This window comes from Xenopus laevis, chromosome 3L, assembly GCF_017654675.1.
Source record: "Xenopus laevis strain J_2021 chromosome 3L, Xenopus_laevis_v10.1, whole genome shotgun sequence".
Lineage (NCBI taxonomy): Eukaryota > Metazoa > Chordata > Amphibia > Anura > Pipidae > Xenopus > Xenopus laevis.
The window spans coordinates 95,671,736-95,699,465 of NC_054375.1; the positions used below are offsets into that span (position 1 = coordinate 95,671,736).

The 27,730-nt window shown below is 39.8% G+C and overlaps 2 protein-coding genes across 3 annotated transcripts; both read left to right on the plus strand.

Annotated features, from left to right (window-relative positions):
* The first annotated feature begins 1,825 nt into the window (after nucleotides 1-1,825).
* tcaf1.L (TRPM8 channel associated factor 1 L homeolog) lies at nucleotides 1,826-14,962 on the plus strand. The gene is made up of 8 exons (NM_001094696.1): nucleotides 1,826-1,860; nucleotides 3,297-3,918; nucleotides 5,214-6,160; nucleotides 6,489-6,583; nucleotides 7,808-8,021; nucleotides 9,708-9,947; nucleotides 11,817-12,154; nucleotides 14,623-14,962. The coding sequence occupies exons 2-8, from the start codon at nucleotides 3,302-3,304 to the stop codon at nucleotides 14,887-14,889; spliced, it is 2,718 nt and encodes a 905-aa protein (NP_001088165.1). The 5' UTR covers nucleotides 1,826-1,860; nucleotides 3,297-3,301; the 3' UTR covers nucleotides 14,890-14,962.
* A 1,759-nt stretch (nucleotides 14,963-16,721) lies between these two features.
* Nucleotides 16,722-27,234, plus strand: LOC108711268 (TRPM8 channel-associated factor homolog). 2 transcript variants are annotated; one of them, XM_018252851.2, is made up of 8 exons: nucleotides 16,722-16,850; nucleotides 21,699-22,317; nucleotides 22,871-23,826; nucleotides 24,230-24,324; nucleotides 24,522-24,735; nucleotides 25,210-25,449; nucleotides 25,658-25,995; nucleotides 26,763-27,234. In XM_018252851.2, exons 2-8 carry the CDS (start codon nucleotides 21,704-21,706, stop codon nucleotides 27,018-27,020), a joined length of 2,715 nt encoding a protein of 904 aa, XP_018108340.1. In that variant the 5' UTR covers nucleotides 16,722-16,850; nucleotides 21,699-21,703; the 3' UTR covers nucleotides 27,021-27,234. The 2 variants fall into 2 exon arrangements, with proteins under 2 accessions (XP_018108340.1, XP_018108339.1); XM_018252850.2 differs by lacking the exon at nucleotides 16,722-16,850 and adding an exon at nucleotides 17,655-17,802.
* The last annotated feature ends 496 nt before the right edge of the window (nucleotides 27,235-27,730 follow it).

A 27,730-nucleotide genomic window follows, 5' to 3' on the forward strand; every position in this document is an offset into this window, starting at 1 on the left:
TCTGCATTCTACTGACATTTTGATTTTTGTCTTACTAAGACAAGGTACCAGTGAGTCTGTAAAAACAAAATGAACAGGAATATACTGCATTCCTATAAAGCCTTCATTCGTCAATAGAAAAAAATGCATTGTTTGAAATCAGCAACCGTTTATTGAACCATGACTTTTGAATAAAGCAGATTTTCAGCAGGATTGTGCAGAAATATGTTTTTTTCTTAACAAAACAGGCCCTTCTGTAAATGTCAGATGTGGTGTGTCTGTTGCAATCTTTCCATGACAAAACAGTAGAAATAGCCACCTCAGCTATTCTCCTAATTCAGATCTCTGTGATCACACACAAGTCTCACCTACAATGCAGATAATTGTATCTTTGGGGGCACAAATGCTCCACTGTATGCTCCTGTAATCCCTATTACTGAGGATAATTCCATCATTTTGATTTGAAACGACAAGTTTAACCCAATGTAATCTCTTTAACAGTTGTTTTTTATTAAAGTTAACTGACCAGAAGTTTGGGTGTCCCATGCAGTCACCATTTTATAGAAGCTGCACATGGAACAACTTAAACTGATTAAGTGCCCTAATATGGCCACCATTTATTTTGTATATGTGTCTGCAAGCACACACTTTTTGTACTGGGGGAAATTGTAGTGATTACTATACAGAGAGAGCATAGAAGACTTTGTGGTAAGGAGGAGTATAGAAGAGACGTGTACTAGGGAAACAGCAGAGCTCACTGTACTGGGTAAACATGGAAGAGTTCACTGTATTGGGAAACAATAGCAGAAATAATTGTACAGGTATGGGATCCCTTTTCTGGTAACCCGTTATCCAGCTCTGAATTACGGGTAGGTCCTCTCCCATAGACTCCATTTTATCCAAATAATCCAAATTGAAAATTAAAATGAACTTAGCTATTCAGTGACTGCATTGCTTGCTTTTGGTCTCCATGTAATTACTGAGCTATTGTAACAATTAATTTATGAAATATAAACAAAGGCTTTCAAACCACCACCACTTATGTCTATTAAAGAAAACAAAATTATAAAGAAGAAAACAAAGCAGAATACAAAACAGACAGTGTTGATGGGCACATTGCTTAATCTATCTGCAACTTGAATAGTCACATTCTACTTACATTACAGCAACTGCTTCTGATGCACAAGTGAGAACTATTATGGTACAAAAGCATCTGTGTCTATGGACAAACATTTCCTAAGGAAACTGTTTGTTACCACAAATTAATTGTACCTGAAGTTCACTACCTGACACTCAGATCTGGTACAAAAAGCACCCTGGAAAAACAACGAGTAGGTGATTACTATATGAGTAGCCGAAGCTGGCAAGACATAGAGAATTTGTGTCTAGATATGGGTTGGCTACAGTTTCCCTAGTACATGGGCCAATAACTACTGACTTGGTCTGGAGGACCACGTTGGCACCTATTATGGCCTTAATATGTGTCTGGCACTGATTTTTAATGTTAAAACATTTCACTGAATAGTAATTAGCTGTGATTTCAGAGATTATGTGCAGAGATAAAATAATTTTAAGCAAATTTTAATCACTGCTTAGTAAACTGATAGCATAATTGCTGACAGGACAGGACAGGACAGGCTACTATATTTCACAGCTGCTATTGCTGTTTATTTTGTGCAGAGGAGGAGACAACACAGGAATGCAGCAGAACAGCAAAGGCAGAGAAATTTCCATGAGTGTCCGAGGATTAGTGTGGAAAAGCTGCAGTCCCTCCCACATACAAAACTTAAATAAGGAGTGAGCAGGTACCAAAACGGTTAGTGTAGACTAACTGCTACTGCATTCTCTCTGCTTCTAGACTTTGATCAGCACAACCAACTTGTAAGTACCACTTCAAAATGCTCTCTGCCTTATTCATTTATGGGCTTTTATGTTGAGGTTTATATCATAATTTCTTGTCACAAAGCTTACTCCTATCATTATTAACTGTTTGCAATTCTCTCTACTTTGTCCTGCTAACTACTCTCTGTATCAACATGTTACAGAAACAGGTTGACGTTTGTTATCAATATTAAATGAGTTGTTAATTTTTTATTATTTGTGAATTTTGATTTATCTAGATTTTTATTCATCAGCTCTCCAGTTTGCAATGTAAATTCTTGTCCTCTCATTCCCATTTCCCCAGATCCTTATCTAACTAAAATATTTCTTACTGCTTCCACCCCTCCAATGCCTCCAAACTGTCCCCCAAAACAGCTGTGTTGTCATCATTGAGGAACAGCCCATTCTTAGCAATGAACCTGTAATTGATGAAAAAAATCAGCCCACTTCTCTAAAAACCTACCTCCCTATGCCAGTCTCTTAGTCATACATAGATATCCTCAAACTCCCTCTGCCTCCCTAAAGTAGCATGTGGCACAGGTAATATCTCTGAAATAAGAAGCTAGTTTCCTTCCAAGCGGCAGAATAGCGGAAGGGGTGGTACTGGGTCGGCAGACTTTGGCAGCAAAAAGCACAGAAATTCCTTTAGTTTCACCAATTTCTATCATACTGAAGAAACATCTTGCAATGTATGTCACCTTTGGGTCCATTTCAACATACCATCCTGTTGGACTGTCTAACTGAACATTTTATGCACCACATTTTATTCTCACAAGGTGGCATATGCCATGTGGATGACCACATCTCATAATATAATTTGTTAATGAAACTTCTGCTGGTTGGTCCCAGGGTAGTGTGAAATCCCTATGAGGCAACACTGAGACATTGGTATGCTGGGGCAGTACACCTGGAGTGAGATATGTTAAATGAACTGCATTTATGTGATGTGCTGAACTTTTTAATAAAAAGCCCATCATCTATTTACATTTGGTGTACTGAGACTGCCATTCAACAATAAACTTTTTTTTACCACTGACACCAAAAATTATTAGTTAAGTGTGTGTTACAGTTCTTTGTGAACATCCTTTACCTTCAATATTCCTGTGAACCCCCAAAGTAGCCAGAGAGTCTCATGTAAACGTGCTCTACCTGCAGAGCAGCAGGAGATAAAACTATAGTGTTATACACACAAAATTTGTTTAAGTATTTGGTAAGACCACATGATGAAAATAGGGTATCGTTTATTAACAACAAATAGCAGAAGTCGATAAGAGGTTGAGTTGGCAGTGGGCTTGGTGGGTGTCTTTTGGATTGGTTAAAGCTGAATTAATAGGAATATATCCTCTTGCAATCTCATATGCTATATGTTACAAAACATCAATACAGTCTGTCTGCCTTTTTCTGATTATGAGTTTTATCCGTGTGTTCCCTCATAGGAAATATGAAGGTTCTCGAAGACTACCGGTCTCTGGTCCATGGTATTGGTTCTCTAGATTTCTCTGGGGATGCTGTTCCCTGCAAGCTGCTGCTAACAGGAGACACTGCATTCCCTGTGCTGGTAACTCCAAGAAAAGATGTACTCATTGCTGCTTCTCGCTATGGAAAAGGAAAAGTAGTGGTTATGGCCCATGAGAGTTATCTAAACACAAATGCATTTATGGACTTTTTGAAAAATGCTGTATCTTGGTTGAGTCCAAATTCAGAAGCCAACATTGGGGTACACAAAGGATTAAATCTCCTAACAGATAATCTTTCTGCCAATGGATCCAAAGTCCAAAACACTTCTACCCTGATTGAGGGCCTGGGAGTGTTCTGTACAATCGGATATGATGATAGCCAGGATAAGCAGATCATTTCATTTGTACGAGAAGGGGGAGGCCTGCTGATCGGGGCTCAGGCTTGGCACTGGTCCTACAGCCACAAGCAGGAAAATGTGCTGCACCATTTTCCAGGAAACAAAATAATATCTGTTTCTGGGGTGCACTTCACCAGTGACTATGGAGAAAAAGGAAATATATGTGTTATGGAAAATATACCACAGGCTCCAATTTACACAAGGTAAGTGTGTGTGTGTGTGTGTAGGTATGTATTTAACATTGCAATATTTATGTATGGCAAATTAAATTAGTAGTATTCAATAAACATCACAGAAGTCAGTCTACTCATAATTTGGTATGTTTTTCCTTAGCAAAGATTAAACATCAGTAAGAAATGGACATTCAAATTATTTTTATAAGGTAAAGTGTACCCAACAAAATGTTGAGAAGTGTAGCTAGGCACTTCTAGAAAATCATTAGGGAAGTTCAACCTTCCTCCCCCAATACATTCCTAGAAGGCAGGGCTGGGTTAATTGAATTTTGGGTTTGGTTCAGTCCAGACTATGTAGCAGGAAACATAAATAACAAAGACCACTTAAAAGTAGATTAGGTTCAATCAAAGGTGAAGACTTTTCATGAAATTAAAAAGGGCAGTATACACACTTGCTCAACATGAGTGCAATGGAAAGGACTTGTGAACATACATTTTTCAGTTGTTTTCATCACAGCAACTCTGTTTTTTATTATTTTTTGACTTAAACATTGCAACATTGCAATCAGGGAAATCAATGCTACTCCATGTTTGGTCCTTGCAAAGTAGATAATTAGACCCCATACCTTCACCCTTTGCTGTGAGACTCGAGGCTAAGGTGTGCAAGAGCACTCCTCATAGTGCTTATTACTGTCTCATTTCCCCCCAGGACACCAGATAAAAATATAATACTGTACAGAGAGTAGCACCAGGACGCGCAGCACAGCCCAGTCCTTATGCAGTAAGGACAGGCCTGCCGATCCATACCTTGTGCCTCTAAATGACGCACAAGGTACAGGGCAGGTAGGAAGTGAGAGGGGATGCCTAAGTGCATCCCACTGCACGCCCCTCTTGAATGGTGCACAACCTAGTACAGGGAGCTTATGAGCATTCTGCAGGTCTCTACCAACTGAAACAAAGCACAGGGATATTTGCAAAATTTGATTAATGTCTGCCCCAGTGCTCTGGGGCATGAATGCGTGCATTCACGGGGGGGGGGTGTTCGTGAAGGACCCTGCAGCCTAGGGGCTCCCAAGATGAAAATCCGGGCCTGGGTAACATTAAACCATGGACATACATACATGCTAGGTTACATCAGCCAATGGACAGACCTATGTCTTTCGCTCCCACACTGCTCCCACCCTTCATTTTTTTTAGTCAGATGATCAGTGAGTGATACACAGGCCAAGGCAAAAGAGCAATATTTATTGATGTGTTTTTGACAATTTTTGACAAAGAGTGATTCTTATGATTTTTAATACCTCAGCATTCTTTGTCTTGTGCAGTTTTGACTTCTCACTCGACCAGAAGTACCTTCTAAAAGGCATGTCTCAACTGGACATCAGTGGGTCAAGTATTCCTTCAGATCTTCTTTTGCATGGTACTTTGTCATTTCCAGTTGGGCTTAGTGAAAACAAGCAATGTTTTCTTGGTGCTACATATTATGGCAAAGGGCGTGTGGTTGTAGCAACACATGAAGGTTACCTATCCAAATCAGAGCTGAAAACCATAATGCTAAATGCCATATCTTGGCTAGATATAAATCAGAACAGAAGAATTGGTGTTCACAAGGGCCTGAGACAATTTGCTGAGCTTTTGCAGAAGGAAAACATCCCATGTAATATATCCAGCTTAGACCCTGATCTAAGTGTTTACTGCTGCACGTCCTACAGTGATGCGGAAGCAAAAGCAATCCATGAGTTTGTTGCAGAGGGAGGAGGACTTTTAATTGCTGGCCATGCATGGTATTGGTCCTCTCAGAATTCAGACTTGGATGTCCTTATCCAATACCCAGGAAACAAGATACTAAACAAGTTTGGCATTAGCATTCTGGATAGAACCATTCCTGGGGGCAATTATAATGCAATCAATCCGGATGAGTCCAGTCAACAGTATCACTTCCGCAGAGGACTTTGTAATTTGCAGGCTGAACTGAGAAGTGGTGCAGAAGTGAAACCTCCCTTGAGTATTTGGATGAACAAGCTCAGGCAGGATGTCACTGCTTTTATGAGGCTACCAGCCAATCCTATCATCAGCTCCATCCAGAGTCAGTTTGTAGAGATGATGCAGATATGTGAAATCCCCAATGTCACTAAGCAGTGTCCTGTGAGCAGCTGCTCAAAAGAAGCATTTATCTTGTGTTTGGCTCAGGAATGCTTTAATGTGTGTGATGAATCACATATTCTGGAAAAGGAACCTTCAATCACTGTTGAGATTGATGGCACAAACCCAGGTAATGTATTGTCCAGTGAGTCGCACCATACCACCTTAAAGAGGAACTACAGCCAAATGATTTTAAGCACCTATTACGATAAAATAATTTGATCCACCAAAGGTGCAAGCTAATAGAGCCCACTCTCTGGTGGTAACAGTCATTTTTCTTTACCAAATTGCCTTCCATTTGCCTTAATGGTGCAATTATATTATGAATAACCACAAAAAACTCCTTATGCTGGAAGAGCTGTTACATACATATTATTGCTACCTATTCTGTATATGGAGCACACTGAAGTATGATTTTTTCTCTGTGTTGTAATGTTGTATGATGTTTTATGTGCTAGGTAATAATGCCTGGAGAAGCACTGGTCTGTACTTGGCTCCCAGAAAGACAGCAGTTCTTGAGTTCCCTGCCTCGGCTGTGCACCAAGGTCTCCAGGTAACTAAGTAATAGAGAGATAATGCTATGGGGCTTAAAATCACTTTATGATAGAAATATGTTTTTACTTAGAATCTTACAGACTTTTGAGCCATTAAAGACACCTGTTCAGTTTTGACCCAGACAGCCTGTTTTTCAGGAGGGCTGCCCGGGTTAAAACGGTCTGTCTAGTTTTCCAAATTAGGCTAATCACTGATCACCATGTCATTACCCCGCCACGGAAGTCAAAGGGCCTGCGGCAACATCAGATGTTTACTAAATATCTCAATTATCTGAAGTGTTGAAATACTGCTGGCAAACCTATGTCATGTAAATAAAGCAGCATATTGTTTAAATGACTTAATAGTTTCAATGATATGAAAACATTGCTCACAGCCAGTAAGCAATAAAATTAAAAACAGTGTGGGTAGTATATAAGTGCTCACCCAGAATTGCACCATACCATTGTAATGGGCAATAACGCTGGCAAATAAACACCAATGACATACGTGGGATATTAGCATCAAACATATGACTTAGATATGAGATGCTGTATCTGTATTTTATCTGTAACTTATCTTTATAATGGTATTACTCATAGGCAGAGAGTGATTTCTTTTGTTCATGGAGGCTAAAGGCTGACTTAAACCCCTGAAAAAACTGATGTAAACTTACTCAGAGTGGTCCTTTTTTTTGCACTTTACTTCCATTTTATATTTTTATTTGTCGCTAAAAAGACATTTCGCAACAACATCGCCTATACTAAAAGACAAGCAACACACTTCACTAGCAAATTACCTTGTCGCTGGTGAACGTTCATTGCGTTTCGCCCAGTGAACATTCATAAATTTATTCGTTTATCAAAGTGTGAAAAGTGGCAACCCTGTAGAGGGCAGTATCATTAAGGAACTGATGACAGTGCCCGGTGGGATTTTCATCTCACTTAAAATGGCCCGGCTTGCTCACTACAGTTAAAATCGAATTAAAGCTCCCGACTGCCACAGATTTCTCTGTTTAAGGCACATTCGCGGGCCCCGCGATGGAAGGAACCAGGAAGCTCTGTGTATTTCTGCATATAAGAATCTCTTATGAAAGATAAACTGTGGGTAAATGTAGGGTATAAAAAATAAATAAATATATAAATATAATATTTTATGAAGCATAGTACTACAGGTACAATGAATTATCATAATTTACACAAAAGCACACACACACTTTTAACTCTGTGTTTGCCGTTAATAACAGGTACAGGTTGGCTGTCAGTCAGACGATTTGAGCTCTGCAGATAAGTATTGTCGTGCCCCTGTTGTTGTACGTAGATTCCATGTTGATAGCCAGAGGGTTTCAGTGTCCTGTTTCTGGGGAGGACTTGTATACATCACTGTGAAAGCTAACAGCAACTTGGGTATAATCCCAGTTAAGGTGTATGAAGCAGAACCAGCTCCGATCTATATAAAAGGTAAGTAAATACTGTATCCCTGATTTGCCTGTATAATGTTGGGGTTATGTAAAAAGTATACAGTTTTACTATATATAAAACACAATATAAGAGAGTAAAGGTTTTTGCTTAGTAGTGGTTACATTTGTAATTAGCTTGAATCAGTAGGATAGCCCTGCAACTGGTCTGTTCCACAATTTAGTGATTAGAAACCAACACTTTTTGATAGGAGTTCTAGACGAGGCTCACAAAAAGACTATTAGGGTTTTTAGCATAGTTAGCTTTAATGTACATGAGCCTTTTCTGTTGGTTATGCAATACCCCACTTGTTATAGAAACCTGTGTTTGTTTTAGTTAAATGTATTTAGTAAGTTATTTACACAATATGAGCTTCTTCATATTAAGCTGTAACACCCTCTTGGCAACCCCCCTGGTGCCAAGTTTGTACTTTCTTACCAACTTACAATGCAGATCCTGAGTCCCCTTTGCAAAGTAAAAGGGTACTGGGAAGTTCCTCTCCACCTAATGGGATCTGGGAATACACCTGCGGGTGGCCCCATTAGGAAAACATTCAACACACACTTTATTATGTAACAAATATAACTTTTTGCAAGATTTAAAGGAAAAGTAAATCTTCATTTATTTCAACATAAATGACCTACTACCCTGGGAACCTGTGGCAGTGAATTCTGGCACCTCCTTGCCAGGCAAAGACCCACACTACTCCCTTTGGCAGAGAGTCTCAAGAGTCTCCGTCCCTTTTCCCCAAAGAGTACCAGTGTCCCCAGGTAGCGCTACCTGCCCAAATACTTTTCCCGTTGGACAAGGTATTTGCTCCCATGTGGCAGGCACACAAAAAGCCTGTATCACAACAGGAGACCCGCTGGATCCTTTTCTTTTTCTACCCTCCCTCAGGCACAACTCACCCTTGGGATTCACACAGATGGGTAGGCTCACACAGAGCTGGAACAGGCATCCACAGTGATGAAGTCTTTTTAACCAAACACCTGCAGATTGCTTTATCTTCAGGGTATTGCTCCCAGCACTGTCCATAGCGTGAGCATGATAAACCCCCTTTATTCCTTACAGCACAGCTCCCAGCACTGTCTCTAGCGCGAGCACTCAGAAATCCTTTCTCTGCAGAACTACAACTCCCAGGATGGCACTCATGAGGAAACATCGGGTGACTTCGGAAAGCCGAAGTGATTCGAGTGCCATCCCGCCGGTGATTTCGATTCTAGCTGGCGGGAAGGCTTTTCTGGGAGATTAGTCGCTAGAAGAAGAAGTGATTTGTTGTTGGGCTACTAATCTCCCGAAAAAGCAGCGTGTGTCTCTGCCCTTAGGGGTTTTTTTCACAGCACATCTGAAAATCTATAACTTATTCCAATTCGATGGCCTTTCCCAAGTACAAAGTACACAGGTACAAATAGATGGAGATATCTAGGGACCAATCAAGTATCAGGATTGGATAAACTACAGTATACTTTGGGTCCCTTTACCTAATAGCAGCAGGGGCAGAGTCAGTTCCCACATCCCATATCCCTCTCAGACGTTAGGTAAAATGATTTTCTGTACAATGCCATACCATACGAACAATTTAGTTGCATTAAGCACACTAAGAAAATGTTGCATGTTGTAGAGGCTCTTAAATCTTATTTAGTGTGCCTACAACTTGTTTGATGTTAAGATTGCCCTTTTACCCTATAGGCAAGACCAGTCTTGACACATGGATACAATCAATTCGCAATTTGCCTGCTCCGTGGGCTGAGCTGATTACAGAAAACATTATCTTGACTGTACCCTCTGATGCTATTCGCTCACTAAGTGATCCAGAAGCCCTGCTGTCTCTTTGGGACAAGATAATGGTTGCTATTACTGAGCTTGCCGCCATACCAAAGAAATTGCCACGTCCTGAGCGATTTGTTGCAGATGTACAGATCTCAGCAGGTAAGTACTTACATACTGTATGTTGTGCTTATGTCTGCTGGGATGATGCTTTTATTTTGTGTTTAGGCAAAATGCACAGTTTAAGCACTCAGTAATAAAGGACAAGGAAAGCTACAATTGCTCCTTTTCCATATGTGTTCATACTGGTACCCTTGTAGCTACACATTGTTATAACACATTGGCATGCTGTTGCATACTCTGGTGGTGAAGTATGAATCAATAGCAGAAAACAAGCAGGCACCCAACTTTACAGGTGAAGTGAAGTTAAAATAAGTTTACACGTCCATAAGAAGCCTTACCTGTAATGCTTGATTTTTGGAGTGCCTGCTTAATTTTTGGTTTAATCCAATCCCGCTAGCTGTAGGTTTGGGGCTTTAGAACACAACCCCAAAGTTTCTAATGGTAGGTCTACATGTCAGGCCTGGACTGGCAATTTGTGGGTTCTGGCAAATGCCAGAGGGGCTGCTATAAGGTCCCATAGAAAGTCAGTATTTAGTGGGCTGGTGGGGGCTGTGTGGGCCTCTATGTGGGCTGATTGGGCCTCTGTGTATCTGAAATGCTAGGGCCTATTTAAATTCTCAGTCCGGACCTGCTGCATGTATTAAAGATATTATTATGTTGGACTATGAACCAGGTTTGGTGAGTTCAAGAACAGAAGGTGAGCATCATGTGTGGGTTTGGGCAGGTGGTGGGTCAAACTTCAAGCAGGACCCACCCCTTTGATGATGTGTGTGGTTTTGGTTTAGGGTTGGGTTTAGGTTGAAAAAAATCTGACCTGCTTATTTCTATTTGGTAAGTTTGCATTTCCTTTAAGGAGTTATTCACCTTTAGATGAACTTTTAGTGTGATGTAGAGATTAATATTTTGAGACACTGCTCTCCAGTTTGCAATTTCATTCATCTAGTTGCTAGGGCTCAAATTACCCTAGCAACAATCCAATGATTTGAATAAGAGACTGGAATATAATTATTAACAAACAATACATTTGTTTTTGATGGGGTCAGTGACCTCCATTTGAAAGCTGAAAAGTGTCAAAAGAAAAAGGCAAAACAAAAACATAAATAATGACGATCAATAGAAAAGTTGCTTGGAATTGGCCATTCTATAAAATACTAAAAGTTATCTTAAAGGTGACCCACCCCTTTAAATCTTATAGGCAGCAACTCAAATTTCTTTAAGAACTTTAATCTTTGTTGAGTAAATTTGGAAAGCAGTTTATACATTTGCTGTACTAGATTAAATAATGTTTTCATCCTGCAGTTGCTTCTATTACTGTTTCACAGTTTACACACTTGACTTTTTTGCTGGAAACAGTAAAATCAGCAATGGCTTTTTGATCATACCCTGTATTTACCATGGAAAGGCCTAAAAAACTGGCAACTTTCTGAAATTATATGAACAAGTATAAAATGGTTAGAGTATACATCATATATACACAATATATACAGTATACATTTATATACATATAAAAGTAGGGATGCACCGAATCCAGGATGCGGTTCGGGATTCTGCCTTTTTCAGCAGGATTCTGATTCGGCCGAATCCTTCTGCCTGGCCGAACGGAATCCGAATCCTAATTTGCATATGTAAATTAGGGCAGGGAGGGAAATTGCGTTACTTTTTGTTACAAAACGATAAGTAAAGAATATTTTCACCTTCCTACCCCTAATTTGCATATGCAAATTAGGGTTCGGTTTTCGGCCGAATCTTTCACGAAGGATTCAGGGGTTTGGCCGAATCCAAAATAGTGGATTCGGTGCATCCCTATATAAAAGTACATGTATCATGTTATGCCCTCTGCAACGAATAATGATTTTGCTGCTTTAGGCACGGTTTTGTTGTATAACAGGGATTTACTCTTATAAATAGGTTGGATGCATGCTGGATACCCCATCATGTGCCATTTGGAATCAGCTAAAGAACTGACTGACTTAAACATTATGCAGACAGGAGGAATCTGGGGACCAATACATGAACTAGGACATAATCAGCAGAAAACAAACTGGGAGCTTCCACCACACACAACAGAGGCAACATGTAACCTTTGGTCCGTGTATGTGCATGAAACAGTTCTGGGAATACCACGGAGTCAAGCACATTGTTGTCTACAGGCAGAAACCAGGGCCAATCATATACAGGAATATTTGAGGAACGGATCCAACATAGAACAATGGAATGTATGGACAGCATTGGAGACCTATCTACAGGTAACTCTAGGATCTTAAAACAAAACAGAGTTCTAAAATTAATTTAACAAGCTAAAAACATCCACACCCATATCCATTACTGAAATAAAAGATATACTGTAAAGTTACAGTGGGCTTAACACAGAATAGATCTGGCTTATTTTCAACGTTGATAAATGCAAGGTTATGCACTTTGGCAAAAATAATATAAATGCAAGTTATACACTAAATGGCAATGTGTTGGGAGTTTCCTTAAATGAAAAGGATCTAGGGGTCTTTGTAGATAACAAGTTGTCTAATTCTGGGCAGTGTCATTCTGTGGCTACTAAAGCAAATAAAGTTCTGTCTTGCATAAAAAAGGGCATTAACTCAAGGGATGAAAACATAATTATGCCTCTTTATAGGTCCCTGGTAAGGCCTCATCTGGAGTATGCAGTTCAGTTTTGGACTCCAGTCCTTAAGAGGGATATAAATGAGCTGGAGAGAGTGCAGAGACGTGCAACTAAATTGTTTAGAGGGACGGAAGACTTAAATTATGAGGGTAGACTGTCAAGGTTGGGGTTGTTTTCTCTGGAAAAAAGGCGCTTGCGAGGGGACATGATTACACTTTACAAGTACATTAGAGGACATTATAGACAAATGGCAGGGGACCTTTTTACCCATAAAGTGGATCACCGTACCAGAGGCCACCCCTTTAGACTAGAAGAAAAGAACTTTCATTTGAAGCAACGTAGGGGGTTCTTCACAGTCAGGACAGTGAGGTTGTGGAATGCACTGCCGGGTGATGTTGTGATGGCTGATTCAGTTAATGCCTTTAAGAATGGCTTGGATGATTTTTTGGACAGACATAATATCAAAGGCTATTGTGATACTAAACTCTATAGTTAATATAGGTATGGGTATATAGAATTTAATTAAAAGTAGGGAGGGGTGTGTGTATGGATGCTGGGTTTTCATTTGGAGGGGTTGAACTTGATGGACTTTGTCTTTTTCAACCCAATTTAACTATGTAACTATGTAACTATTTGTAAGGGCATGGTGCTGTACCCAGATATTCAAGGATGAGTTTTTTAAGACATATATTATGCCAACGCAATTATTACAGTTGGTGGTTACTGAGCCTAGTCCTCCAAGCTGAGTCAGCCATGATGAACACTGCTGCCTGCAGATATTTCAGCGAATGGGAAGATGTGCAAGGCACTTTGCTGATTTACTACTATCACTCTAGCATAATCCTTAATATACACTGTATCTTAGAAAAGTGCTGACAGAAATTTGCAATATTTCCTCTCTCAAACCTATATTTCTAATAATATTGAAAGCAATCTGAAATATTATACAACACTGCAGAAAATGCCTGCACATTATGAATATGTTAATAGAAAACATGAATTAATATGAAACAGCAATGATGGTTGCTTATTTGAGGGGCTGAACTTGTACCTTTTTCGGTTTGTGCAGTTTGTTGATTTGTTTCTAGAGTTATTTTCACTCCTTTTTGGCATCCATTTTTGTTTGAGTCTGCGAATATTCAGTTCTTTACACTGTATAGAAAAGAGGAAGCGTCTACAAGTTACATCAGGAACCTTAGTTTAAATTATGAGAGAATCCTCCCAGTTCTGCCACTGGATTTATGCAGTAAATCTCCTGCAGTAGTGGGGGAGGGGGAATTTTTTTTCTTTTATATAGATATGGCCCTTAGGGTAGAATTAGGCGATGTGGATCCAGCTCATGTTGGAATAAATTCCTTATTTATTTTATCTGGGGTGCCGCCTCTTTGTTTCTCTATCTTACTTAGGGTAGAATTAGACAACCGTTTTCCACGCAATTCTGCCGCACTGCGCCAAACCGCAGGTGTCAAGTCGTATGCGACTGAAATAGAAATTTTGCATGGTGTCGCAGCGTTGATCCAACGAGACGTGTCTGTCGGATGCAGATGCTGCACACTGCGTCTGCATCCGACAGTCGTGTCGCGTCGGATCAACGTTGCGACACCATGCAACAGTTCTACCCTTATCGCCACCACATTCTTATTTATGGAAATATTGATTAAGGTTAACATTGTTTACCTTTTATGGTTGCAGTTCTTTTTTCTAAGAACTACATTAAAAGAGTTAGGGCTCGTTTATGCAAAAGCCCTAAAATTGGAGGCAATATAGTGAAATGTTTGGTGCTAATCAGAGGTTGAACCTTAACCCCTTGTGCAGAACATTTTCTATAGTAGCATATTTAGGCTTTATCAAAAACAAAAATATCAATGCCAACAATGGACAGCAATGAGGCCATTTAATCACGTCCGAGAGCTGACTGATTAACCCTCAGCCCAATTAAACAGGAAAATCATGTAACCAGTTTTGGGCTTTCCTTGCTTTCTTTAAAACACACACCACTTCTATTTTTGATCTCTCAGTTTTATATTAATAACTGGATATGTGTAGACATGATGCAGGGTATCAACTAAGAATAACTCATGTGCCTATCTGTTACAGTTGCAAGAAGGCTTTGGCTGGGAACCATTCAAGCAGCTATTCAAAGATTACCAGAGCATGTCGGGCATCAGAAATGAAAACAAATCCAAGATGAACCTGTGGGCGGAGAAGTTCTCTGAAGCTGTGCAAACCAATCTTGTTCCATTCTTTGAGGCCTGGGGCTGGCCCATTGAGGAAGCAACTCACAGTAAATTGTCTGTATTACCTGTATGGGAGAAGGATCCCATGAAGTCATATCTTAGTGCAAGGAAATCAAACTCAAACTAATCTATTTCATTATCACTGTTCTTTCTTTGGCTGTACATCTTCTAGTAATAGTAATAAAAAATCAGCAATACTACATTTGTAGCCTTACAGTGCATTTGTTATTAGATGGGGTCAGTGACCCCCCATTTGAAAGCTGGAACGAATCAGAAGGCTAATAATTAACAAAAACTATAAAAAAAAAAAAATAAATAATGAAGACCAATTGAGAAGTTGCTTAGAATTGCCCATTCTATAGCATAATAAAAGTTAACTTAAAGATGAACCACCCCTTTAAACCACAACCATTGCTTCCAAGCTCTGTAATATACTTGCCATATTGTTTTGGAAACCAAGCTCCTAATCAGTTGCATGGCCCAAATGCACAACTGTATTGGAAATGGACACCACTGTTTCTGTGCTTACAGTTCCACAGTGAAAAAACCTGTAACATCAAATCTAGACAATGAGTATGTGGGCGACTCTAAAGATTTTGTTGTTTTCTAAACAGATCTTTACAAGTTGCCTAAATGAATATATTACTAGGGCTGAAGATGCTGATCAATTGCATAATGCCTGCACTACTCTCATATTTGTCGTCTAAATAAGCCTCCATTATGCTATTGTGCTAGCCATTCCTAAGCACACATTTGTCCTAGAAATATGCCCCAAAACCAAAGTAATGACAAATGGCTTCAACACTTGGTTGGATTGTGCTGGCTGAGACCAAATTCTAGCCATTTAAATCCTTTAGAAACCTATCCTATATGTACAAATCTGCCTTAGCTGCCTGTGCTATTATTTTGTTGAGGTGTATTTGCTTTTGACAATTTGCCAATCTTCTATTAAATATTCTACCCCATGGGTATCACTCTGCCAGCAAAACGGAGGATGCCCCCAGGGTGCCTACAACTCGGACAAAGTTACTTTCTATTTAGGCCATATGCCCCTAATTAGAGCCCTATGCTTTTCAACATTTCAAAATTGGTAACCTGCATACCCCAGCTCCCGTGTCGACTTATATTCCTAGAAAAGACAACTTTGTTGAAGATTCTACTGTTTCCCAGCTGCAGTAGCGATATCAAAATGTTTTCACAAAGCTTCCAGGTGACAAAATAACTCCTTACGCCTCATTGGCCCTTTTTGACCCACTAGTAAGTCGTTAGTTGACTATGCTGCTGTAGCCCGATTTAACTTCCAAACAACAGCAGGCCTGCAGACTTGTACCTGCTGCAGAAATGACTACTCCTATAATAATGGGGTCTGGGCTGCGAGAAATGGAACTCCTGTGGTAATCATATGCTGGGGAGCATTTTGGAATTTGCAAGAAAGGGACCAAGCCCTACGAGTATTACAGGTGTACATGTGGGTCCTTTAAAACTCTGGGGGGGAGGGGGAGACATGATTCTACACTAAGGTTGGTGTGCTACATCAGGAATAAACTGTATTCCTGGCAAGCTATAGTGGGGCTGGTGATTGAGCCTGGGGAAACCTGTGGCAGGAGGGCAACTGGAAGTTGGGGAATTGTTCAGAGCATGAGATGGAAACCTGCAGGATTAGATTGTGACTTACTCTGGTGTATTGATGAGGGAACATCTTGGTATCACTGTACACCTGGGATGCCTTCTATCCATCTTATTCACAGTTGAATTGTAGCCAAGATTTGAAGCCAAGATTGAATCCTGCCAGCTTTTCCCTAAGCACTGGGCCAGGAATGCAGCGGTTCAAACATAGCTCTACATCTACAACTCAAAAACAAAATGGTTATCTGGCTCCTCCCCACCTCACTTTATAAGCTTTAATCTCCTCTCATACCTGCCTTGAGCCAAGGGGAGGGGGTTGAACAACATAATAGAGAGGCCCCCTCCCACTGGCAGTCAGCAACACCAAGCCCCAGGGACAATAGGTCTCATTGGCCTCCATTTAAAGAATTGCAGCCTTCTTAACTGACTTGGAGCGTCACAGGAGTTCTTTAGAAAACAAAAGTAAGAAGCACAGCCTAAAGTTTGTCAGAGATTAATTGCTGTATTTATGAAAATGGCACAAAATCTGTAATAAATTTATATCGTAATACAGGTATAGGACCTGTTATGCAGACTGCTTGGTACCTTGGGTTTTCCAGATAACTCTCTGTCATTTGGGTCTTTTAAGTCTACCAGAAAACCATAATCATTTAACGATTAATTAAACCCTGTTTTATTATTACAGAGAAAAAGGAAATCATGTGTATTATTTGGATAAAATGGAGTCTCTGGAAGATGGGCTTCCCATAATTCTGAGTCTGGATTCCCAGTTTCCAGATAATGAATCCCATACATGTGGTTGCTTGTTTTGAAGTTTAGGAGTTAATGTCATTTTCAAATTGGCTATATATCACCTTTAATGTACTTGTTATTTACATCTGTTGAAAGTGAATTATGTTATTGTACCTAGTGCACTTGTGATTTAATGAGGTAGAAATTAACTATGCAATTATCCCTTTTCTATTTCTCTCAGGGTTACATTACTTATACCCATTTTCCTGTTCAAATGTTTAAATGAGGACAGCACTGCATTTAAATAAGGCAGGCCGGAGACCCTCTGCTTAGAAATAATCATTTTCTTAAAACATACACATCTTAAAATCTGGGCTATAAAGGCATGCCTTCTCTTCAAACATGCAATGTGATAGAGAACTAAATAGATTGCAACACGCCATATCGTATACCCTTATTCCATTTGCCTACTGCTCCACTTCCGGATCTGACATATAAACCCCCCTCCCCCTCTCCAATTTATACTGTCTGTCATCCTGCCACACCCCCTCACCTGCTCTTCCCACCCCTATAATAACTAAGATGTCTGATGGGATATTCACTTGCTGCTGCTGTGATAATACCTGACTGACCTGTCTCCAGCCCTCTGATTTTGCACAGAACATTTACCCAGTAAATACAGGTATGGAATTTGCTATTCAGAAAGCTTGGGACCTGAGGGTTTCCATAATTTGGATCTCCATACCATAAGTTTACAAAAAAGCATATACACATTAACCCATAGGATTATTTTGCCTTCAATAAGGCTTAATTATAATTCAGTTGGGATCACTTACAAGGTATTTTATTACAGAGAAAGAGGAAACCCGGTTTAAAAACTTGAATTATTAATTTAAAATGGAGTCTATGGGAGATGGGCATCTTGTAACTTGACTTTTTGCAATTTGCATGGTTAATTGGCAATTCATTTAGATGCATGGCTGCACATAAATAATTTGTCTGCAGCATGTATCTAAATGGATTGTGGATTGTGTGATTGTGGTTTTTGGTTTTAAAGGGGTGAGGTGGCAACCTACCTGTATTGTACTTCCCCGTGACTTGTTACTTTTTATAATTGCTCCCTGCATATGTAGCCATTGTATGGGCTAAAAGAAAAGTGTGTGTGTGTATATATATATATATGTATGTGTGTATATATATATATATATATATATATATATATTGACACTTGGGTTAGCTGGGATCCAAATGGGATTCGAACACCACCTTTAAATAGTCAATGCAGTTTAACTGGCTTTTATTATGAACGTGACCAACAGATTCAGCATGCTTGCTTCAGATAGGATTAGCAGTCCCACTTAACACCCACATTGGTGTTCACAGAAACAGATCGCACTTGGCTGTAACGAGTCCCAGGATCTTCTGTTAGAATTTCACTTTAAGGACCAGTAGCACTGTTTAACATTTAACCCCCCTCCCCCCAACTGCTATATTAATAGGCAAGACTTGCTCTCCCTTTGGCTTATTTAAAGCGTGAGCTTGAATCTGACTTCCAACGTGCCCCATTACAGAAAGGTGATGGCAGCTTGAAGCCTCTGCTCGCAAAAAAAAAAAGGAGCCTGACCTACTGCTATAGCATTTGGGGGGGGGGGTTAAATATTAGAAATTTTGAATAGTTACTATTCTTTTAACTGTCTCTTAAGAGGGGGTTTTGGTTCCTTTCTCCAATCACTGCAGCAGTAGCGGAGCTAAGGGGAATGTACCTCTTTCGCAATTGAAACATATGTAACAAGCAAACTGTTTGTACACACACTGGGAGCCAAATGGAGGATGGGCACTTGGGATGCCTTGAGTGGCACTGGCCAGAAATAAGGCCCTGAAGTAGAGTATAATTAAAAAGCCTGCACATAGACAATTCAGCCTATTAAGCTGAATACAGTACTATGAATATATATTTTTTAGGCTCCTTTAAGCCAGGTGATTGATTGTAGGTATGCACACATTACTGATTTGAAGGAACAGTGCATGCATGTTTACATTCAGGTACAAACTGGTAGTCTGTAGTTTCTGCAAATGACAGAGGGGCTGCTGAAAGATGCTATAAACAGTGAGTGTTTATTGGGCCTGAGGGGGCTATCTGGGCCTCTGTATTTGAACTGTGTAACTGAATTGCATATCTATGCACCCAAGGGCCTGTGCATAGGGCGACTGCTTTAAAGGGGCAGCCTCGGGGGTCTAACATTTTTTTTTTAGAACCCCACCCCTACTTCTAGCTGAGCTGCCATAGAGATGATTGGATCATAATGACCCCACTGCTAGTGTCAGTAGGGCAAGAAACTTCCATAGTATAGACTTATTAGGAGCTGATACAAGAGCTTGACTAGTTGGCGGCTCACCTGTGAGTTAACTTGTAGTAGGATAATATTCTGAGACAATTTGCAATTGTGGTTTTTGAAATCTGGTTGCTAGGGTCCAAATTACCCTAGCTACTATGCCTTAATTTGAATAAAAGACTGGACTATGAATGACGGCCTGAATAGATAGACAAGTAACAAAAGTAGCAATTAATGTGTGTCCTTACAGAGCATTTGCTTTTAGATGGGGTCAGTAACCCCCTTTTTTTTAAAACTGGAAGAGTCAGAAGAAAAAGGCAATTAATTCAAAAACTATTAAAAAAAATAAAAAAAATGGAAGACCAATTGAAAAGTTGCTTAGAACTGGCTATATAACATACTAAGTTAACTTAAAAGTTAAGCCACCCCTTTAATGTTATAAATTAAATCCTATTGCACTAGACTTCTGCAATGGTATACTGCTTTTCTGCTATTCATGTTTCTGTACATGTTTTATGCTTGTAATGTTTTTATTTGCTTATTAATGCCTGTACTATGTACCCATAACTGTATATTCCTGATGTATTGGGAGACTACAGACCTAATGGCATTTTCAACCATATCCATAATCTGACCAATTTTGCAATTGTAGTACTTAATTGTTGGGGGGGGGGGCAGACAGACTGTGACACTATCATAACTATTGGACAAGTGTCTGTGGTGCAGTAGGTATGCCTGCCTCCCCTGTATGTTGCTTAAATACCCACATCACAATTACAGGTAAGGGACCTGAGTTCTCTGGATAAGGGGATCTTTCTGTAATTTGGATCTACATACCTCCAATCTACTAAAATCATGTAAACATTAATTAAACAAATAGGATTGTTCTGTCTCCAATAAGGATTATTTATTTCTTAGTTGGGATAAAGTACAAGGTACTTTTTAATCACAAACAAAAGGAAAATAATCTTTAAAAATGAGTTGATGAAAATGGAGTCTTATGGGAGATTGCCTTCCCATCGGAGGTTTCTGGATAATGGATTCCATACCTGCACAAGGAAATTAAATGATTCCAGTTTGTTGGTGTGAAAAAAACATTGGCTATAGTCACACACTTTAGAACACAGGTTTTATTTTTTTTCCAGTCTATGGAATTATACATTTATTTATGATCCAAATATAAGTCTATCACAGATTTGAGGCTCTTCCCCCCCCCCCCCCGTGTGTATATATAAAAAAAAAAAAAAAAAAAGTGTTGATAAATAGAAACGTACTCTTATCTAATATTTGTATTGCCTGTCCTTTCATACATTTTTCTTTATGTATTCTACATATTTGAGTATTTTTAAACTTTGCTTAACACAAGATAGGACCTCACAATAGGATTTAGTGCATATGAAGATGCATAAGGCATGTGTAATTCAAGACGCTCTTACTTTTACCATACAGTGGGCCAATTACTTAACCTAAGTTGTCACAAATCTATGCAGACTTGAAGCAGGCCGTTACCATAAAAGTAACTTTCAAAATTACATCTGACCCATGGGCCTCCAGGTTGGAATCTATCATGTAAAAGAAACCTTTGGAGAATTTTCTTGGTCGCACAAAAAGTTGCATGCATTTTTTTTTTTTTGGTGACCATTACCCCATTTAAGGTCGACAGAAAATTGGCAGTAGCACTTTTTTTGCACAAACAAGCTAGAATACAAAGGAGGAGAACACTTTTTTCAGCATCATTGAAACCATGTTAAATCTTATAAACTGGGAAATTTAAGTTGTTACAGACAGTTGCCTGCAGGCCCGGACTGGCAATCTGTGGGCTCTTGCAAATGCCAGGGGCTGCTGTACAGTTCCATAGAGTTACCATATAGTGGGCTGTTTGGGCCTCTGTGTACTTGGAATGGCAGGGCCTATTTTGACTCCCAGTCTAGGACCGGCTTTTACTTCGGTAATTTTTTTTCCTGGCAACTTTTCTAATATTTTTCTTTAATAAATGCCAACTATTCGAGGTTTAAGAAACATTATTAAACTCGATATTTATTTTTAAATATACATTTGACCCCAAGACTAGGAAAGGCAATATACATTGCCTTAGCTGTTTTAGACCTCATCTTGCCATTGTAGAATTAGTGTAGTTACTAATGCTTTCTGACATAAAATGGCATATTTTGTGCACCAATATTTAACACTCATTTTGTATCTGGTTGAGAAGGTGGCTTTTATTTTCACAAATCTTTCATCCTAGGAATTATGGCGTTTTATGAAGATTACAAAGCACTTACCAAAGATGTTGATTCTCTGGATTTCTCTGGAAGTTCCGTTCCTTGCAAGCTGCTCATAACAGGAAACACAGCCTTCCCTGTGTTGGTCACTCCTAGAAAGGATGTGCTCATCGCTGCCTCTTGTTATGGAAAGGGAAAGATGGTGGTCGTTGCTCATGAGAATTATCTGAACATGAAAGAGTTTATGGTTTTCTTGAATAACTCTGTGGCCTGGCTGAAACCAAACCCAAAAGCAGAAATTGGTGTAGATAGCAGCCTAACTCTACTAGCCGAGACACTCCCTAGATCTGGCTGTCAAGTCCAAACCAGTTCAGGCCTTACTGAGGGCCTGGGAGTCTTCTGTACTAGTGGATATGATGAGGACCAAGCTCAGAAGATCATCTCATTTGTGCGAGAGGGGGGAGGCCTGCTGATTGGGGCTCAGGCTTGGCACTGGTCCTACAGCAACAAGCAGAATGTTCTACACAATTTTCCTGGAAACAAAATAACATCTGTTTCTGGGGTGTACTTCACCAATCATTATGGAGAGAAAGGAACCTTCAGTATGACTGAAAATATACCATGTACCCCATTATACACAGAGTAAGTATGTATACCGTAAGTCTTGTTTTGGTATGTACTAGTGATGGGCGAATTTGCGCCGTTTCGCTTCACCGAAAAATTCGCGAAATGGCGCCGGCGTCTTGTTTTTGCGAAAAAAAATTGATGCCGGCGAATTTTTGCCACGAATTTTCGCGGGCGTTTTGCGAATTTATTCTCTGGCATCGAATCGCGCAAATTCGCCGTGAATTCGCACCTGGCGAATAAATTCGCTCATCACTAGTATGTACCATTCGCTTCTCTCTTTTTACTAGAGTGCTGCTTAATAATTATAATCTAACTTGTCTTTAACAGACTTGTCCACCTAATTATGTAAGCAATGAAAAGTAGTCTACTCTGGGTATAGGCACGTCTTTGTCACATGTAAATGTTTTTATAGTAGGCCTCCAGCAAGTGGAAGACTGACAAAAGCTAAAAATCAGGAGATACAAAAAGTTCTAAAGTCAAACAAGGGCATTTTGTCACCTTTTTGAGAGAAGTAGGCAAGTAAATGTATTTTGTCACATAATTTCAAAGACTGCTGTTTTTCTTACAGCTTTGATTTCTCAGAAGATCTGAAGCACCTTTTGAATGGTGTATCACAGCTGGACATCAGTGGACACAGTCTTCCCTCAGATCTTCTCATCTATGGGGCTCTTGCATTTCCAATTACTGTTGCTGATAACAAGGAATGTTTTCTGGGTGCTGCACACTATGGTAAAGGGCGTGTGGTTGTAGCATCTCATGACTCCTACATGTATAAACCAGAGCTGAAAACCTTTATCCTGAATACAATATCATGGCTAGACACTGGAAAGAGAAACAAAATTGGTATTCATAATGACTTGGAAAACCTTGCAAAAATGTTAGAGAAGGAAGGCATCTTGTGTACAATATCCAGCTTTAGCCCTGAACTCAGTGTATATTGTTGCCCATGGTACACTGAGGCTGAAGAATGTTCTATCCATCAATTTGTTGCAGAAGGGGGAGGCCTCTTTATTGGTGGCCAGTCCTGGAACTGGGCCTCCAAAAACTCAGGCCTAAACGTTGTTGCGGATTTCCCAGGCAACAAAATTCTGAATAAGTTTGGGATTAGCATATTGGACTGGAGTACCCCTCAAGGCAATTATAAAGCAGTTAATCCTGATGAAGCCACTAACCAGTATCGGTTCCCAAAGGCACTTTCACAGCTGCAAAATGAACTAAAAAGTGAACATGAACTGAAACCTCCATTCAGCACCTGGATGTTCAAACTCAGACGGGACATCACCTATTTCATGAGACTCCCTGCCAGTCCTATCATTAGCACCATACAGGACCAGTTTATAAAGATGATGCAAACCTGTGAGCTACCAAAGCTTAACGGAGAAAACTGTGTGAACAGTTGCTCAAAAGAGGCTTTAATACTATCATTGGCTCATGAAACCTGTAGTGTCAACCAGGAGTGCAACAAGAAAAATATTATGGAGAAAGAGCCAGCAGTCACTATAGAAATCGATGCCACAAACCCAGGTTATTAAGAGTTTCAATTTACTTTACACATACTAAAAAAACCCTTTTAAAACACAAATCTCTAAATAAGAAATCTCAAGAATTTGCTAAGCAAAAGCTGTCAGTCATATAGAAGTTAACGGTAGCTGTGCTGTTCTACTGGATAATTTTTAATTTGGACTTTTCAGATTTTATGCGTTTATTTTTTTGCAAATTGCAAGAATCAAGAATTTCTAGAGGTTTTTATGGTATGGTTACATGTCATGCATAGTGTAATCGTAGTTTTCAAACGCTAAAACCACTGTAAAAGGAGACCCTTTTAGTCCTCCCTTTTGAGTATAATGTATATACTTAAATATAAATGTTATAATAGAATGTTGCTTAATATTTTGACCACTTTTATGCAATGGCTCATCTGTTCTAGGTTATGATGCCTGGAGAAGTACCGGCCTCTATTTGGCTCCCAAAAAGACAGCAGTGCTTGTGTTTCCAGCCTCAGCTGTGTGGCAGGGTCTTCAGGTAATCAAGAATGAATGGTTAAATCAAAGCTCGGCATAAAGGTGAGGCGGGTGGGTGCTGTTTGTAATGAGTGCAGTGAAGCAGGGTTTTGGAAAGTTTGTTACACAATGGCTGCAATATGCTTACAGTACTGCTGCCCCTATATGATGAGCTGCATTATTTATTTTTTGGTTACTGATAATTTTTTTTTTTAATAGGTCCAGGTTGGCTGTCATTCAGATGATTTGGGCTCTAAAGATAAGTTTTATCGTGCACCAATTGTTGTGCGGAAAATTTCTGTTCATAGTGAGAAGATTTCAGTGTCCTGTTTTTGGGGTGGACTAATTTACATCATTGTGAAAGAGAAGAGCAACTTGGGTACAATCCCAGTCCAGGTGTATGGAGCAGAACCAGCCCCAATCTATATTAAAGGTCATTAACCAGTTTCCCTCCCTTTCATGCTGAAGGAACAGTTCATTTTTCGTGTAAATACATCATAGGTTGAATTTATCACACTGCATTTCAACACACAGCCAGGGTAGCTGTTGATTATAACTGGACATCTGATATGCAGCTACCTGACAGAATGTACAGAATGTCTTGCAATTATTAGTCTTGGTTTCTGTTTAAAATACATACTGAAGCAGTTTAATGAATCAGATGAAAGCATGTTTAGGACTGGCCAGATCAGGGATGAGTTTGACCTATTGCTTTGACAAACCATTCCCATTTTGTTTAAGGGGGCATTTTTAGTAGCTTAATATAAAATGTCCTTAATATTTTTATAATGGGTTGAGTGCAGAGAATCTCTTGTCTTTTTCTGTTATTAATCACAGGGAGGGGTAGGCCCTTTGTATCTGGGCAGTTTGGCTCCTTTTGTACTGATTCTGTTTGGTCTTTCTCCAGGTAAGACCAGTATAGTTTCCTGGTTGCAATCAATCCGTGACTTGCCTCCTCCTTGGGCTGAATTGATTACAGAAAACATCATCCTGACTGTACCTTCCGATCGTATCCGCTCACTAAATGATCCAGAAGAGCTACTTGGTTTTTGGGACAAAATGATGGTAGCTATTACTGAGCTTGCTGCCAAACCTGCAAAATTTCCTCGGCCAGAAAGAATTGTGGCAGATGTACAGATCTCGGCTGGTAAGTATTTAGTTACAGGTAATCTTCAATACAGTTTATTGTTGTGCCTGGGTTTAGGCAGAATTAGAAGTGTGTGTTGCTGAACAGCATTTTTTTGCACCCTCTGATCCTTGAAAATGTATTCTTTACTGCTACATTTGCGGTTTCTAATAACTCCATTATTTTCTAACCCTGCTACAGTTTATAAGTTTAAGCATTTACATTGCAGGTTGGATGCATGCTGGATACCCGGTTATGGTCCACTTGGCATCTGTGAAATATTTGACTAACCTTAAATGTATGCAAAAGGAAGGTCTCTGGGGGCCAATCCATGAGCTTGGGCATAATCAACAGCAAAAAGTTTGGGAGTTTCCCCCTCATACCACAGAAGCCACTTGTAACCTTTGGTCTGTATTTGTGCATGAAACGGTTGTAGGAGTGTCCCGGGATAAAGCGAACTCTGCTCTTGAACCAGAAAGCAGGGCTGCCTGTATTGCAGCATATTTGAAAACTGGACCAAAGTTAGAAAACTGGAATGTATGGACTGCACTGGAGACCTATTTACAGGTAATACATACAGGGCTGGATTTGTGCTAAGGCCACGGCCTAGGGTGGCAATTTCAGGGGTGGCATGCCGACCAGCCACATCCTAAGAGAAACAGGGGTGCATGTGCGAAACTGGGCAGGCGCTAGGACCAGATAGCCTAAGGGTGCCGAAGGTGTAAATCTGGGCCTAAATACATACTACACTGACGGCAATATTTTTAGTTTTAGCTGTTACAAGTCCTCATGAGTGTCAAGCTGAGGTCCTGGACTTACTGCAATAAATTCCTTATCCCCCCAGCATCAAACAAATATCAGTGAAAACACTACAAGAATTCCATATAAGTTGCAGGTCATCTGTGTACCAGCTGTACCAAACTATCTGGTCAAGGTTTCTAGTACAGCACACTGTTGCCAAAAGCTGGAATCCCTTGTACTATTGGAGGTCATCCCAATAGACCATGGGATTGTGTGAACTGCTCTACCAATAACTTAAATTGCATCTACTTAATGTTAGGAGGCATTTTAGGATGTTATCCCTCATTTCGCATTGATGGGGGGCCTAATACTAAAACTGGGAAAAGATATAAGCACTTATTAGTGGGGATGAGTTTTTATGTATGTATTATATGAGCGGTTGGTTAGTTTCTGACAGCAGGTGTTCTATTGGTGGACTAACCAGATTGTCTACTAACCAGATTGTCTAGCATCAGCTTTGTTGTAAGGGGCCACTGAACTATGGATACACTGTATTAGTTGTTTACAATAACCCTTGGTGGGTTTTATTTCAGTTGCAAGAAGGCTTTGGCTGGAAACCATTCAAGCAGCTATTCAAAGTTTACCAGAGCATGTCGGGCATCAGTAATGAAAACAAATTTAAGATGAACCTGTGGGCGGAGAAGTTCTCTGAAGCTGTGCAAATCAATCTTGTTCCATTCTTTGAGGCCTGGGGCTGGCCCATTGAGGAAGCAACTCGCAGTAAATTGTCTGTATTACCTGTATGGGAGAAGGATCCCATGAAGTCCTATCTTAGTGCAATGAAAACTTAAGTCGTCAAACCTACATCTATTGCTAGCTATAGACCAGCAACAATGATAAGCTAGCCGTGGACTGGATCTTTGTTTCATGATTTACGGAGTTGTTCTAGAACATTCTCAACAGAGGAAGCCCCCTAAACTGTTTGGTTTGTGATGAGAAGTCCTTATACCTATAGCTTTGCAATACATAATTAAAGAAAACATAATAAAATGTAAGCATTGTATACATCTTGTGTCGTATTGTAATTCTGTGTCAGCACTTAACTCCTTGACATCTTGTGTCACAGCATATTTTGGGGGTACGAGGTATCTTATTGTAATGCTGAATTTAGATAATTAAAGTACCAGTGCACAATTGTGCACTCATACCATGTATTTGCCGGGGTCTGAACCTAAAATATTTCTGAAGTATTCGCATGTCCCAGCCTTTCAAAAACAAGATGTTCAACATCAAGCGTGCTACTATGAAATAATCCTATATGGGGTTCTAGTTGCTGGTACTAAAGTTTCATGACTCTCCAGGTTCCACTGCTGGAATTTTAGTTTTATTTTCAATACAGTACAAACTGAACACTGCCGTATGATGCACAATCGGTCCTCAACGTCCTAGTTTTTCCCTCTTTTATCCAGAAGAAAAAATATGATGTGGTGATAATGCACATGAATTTGGCTGTATAGGGCAGTAATGCCTTCTAATAAGACGGCAGCTTGATCTAGAGCTG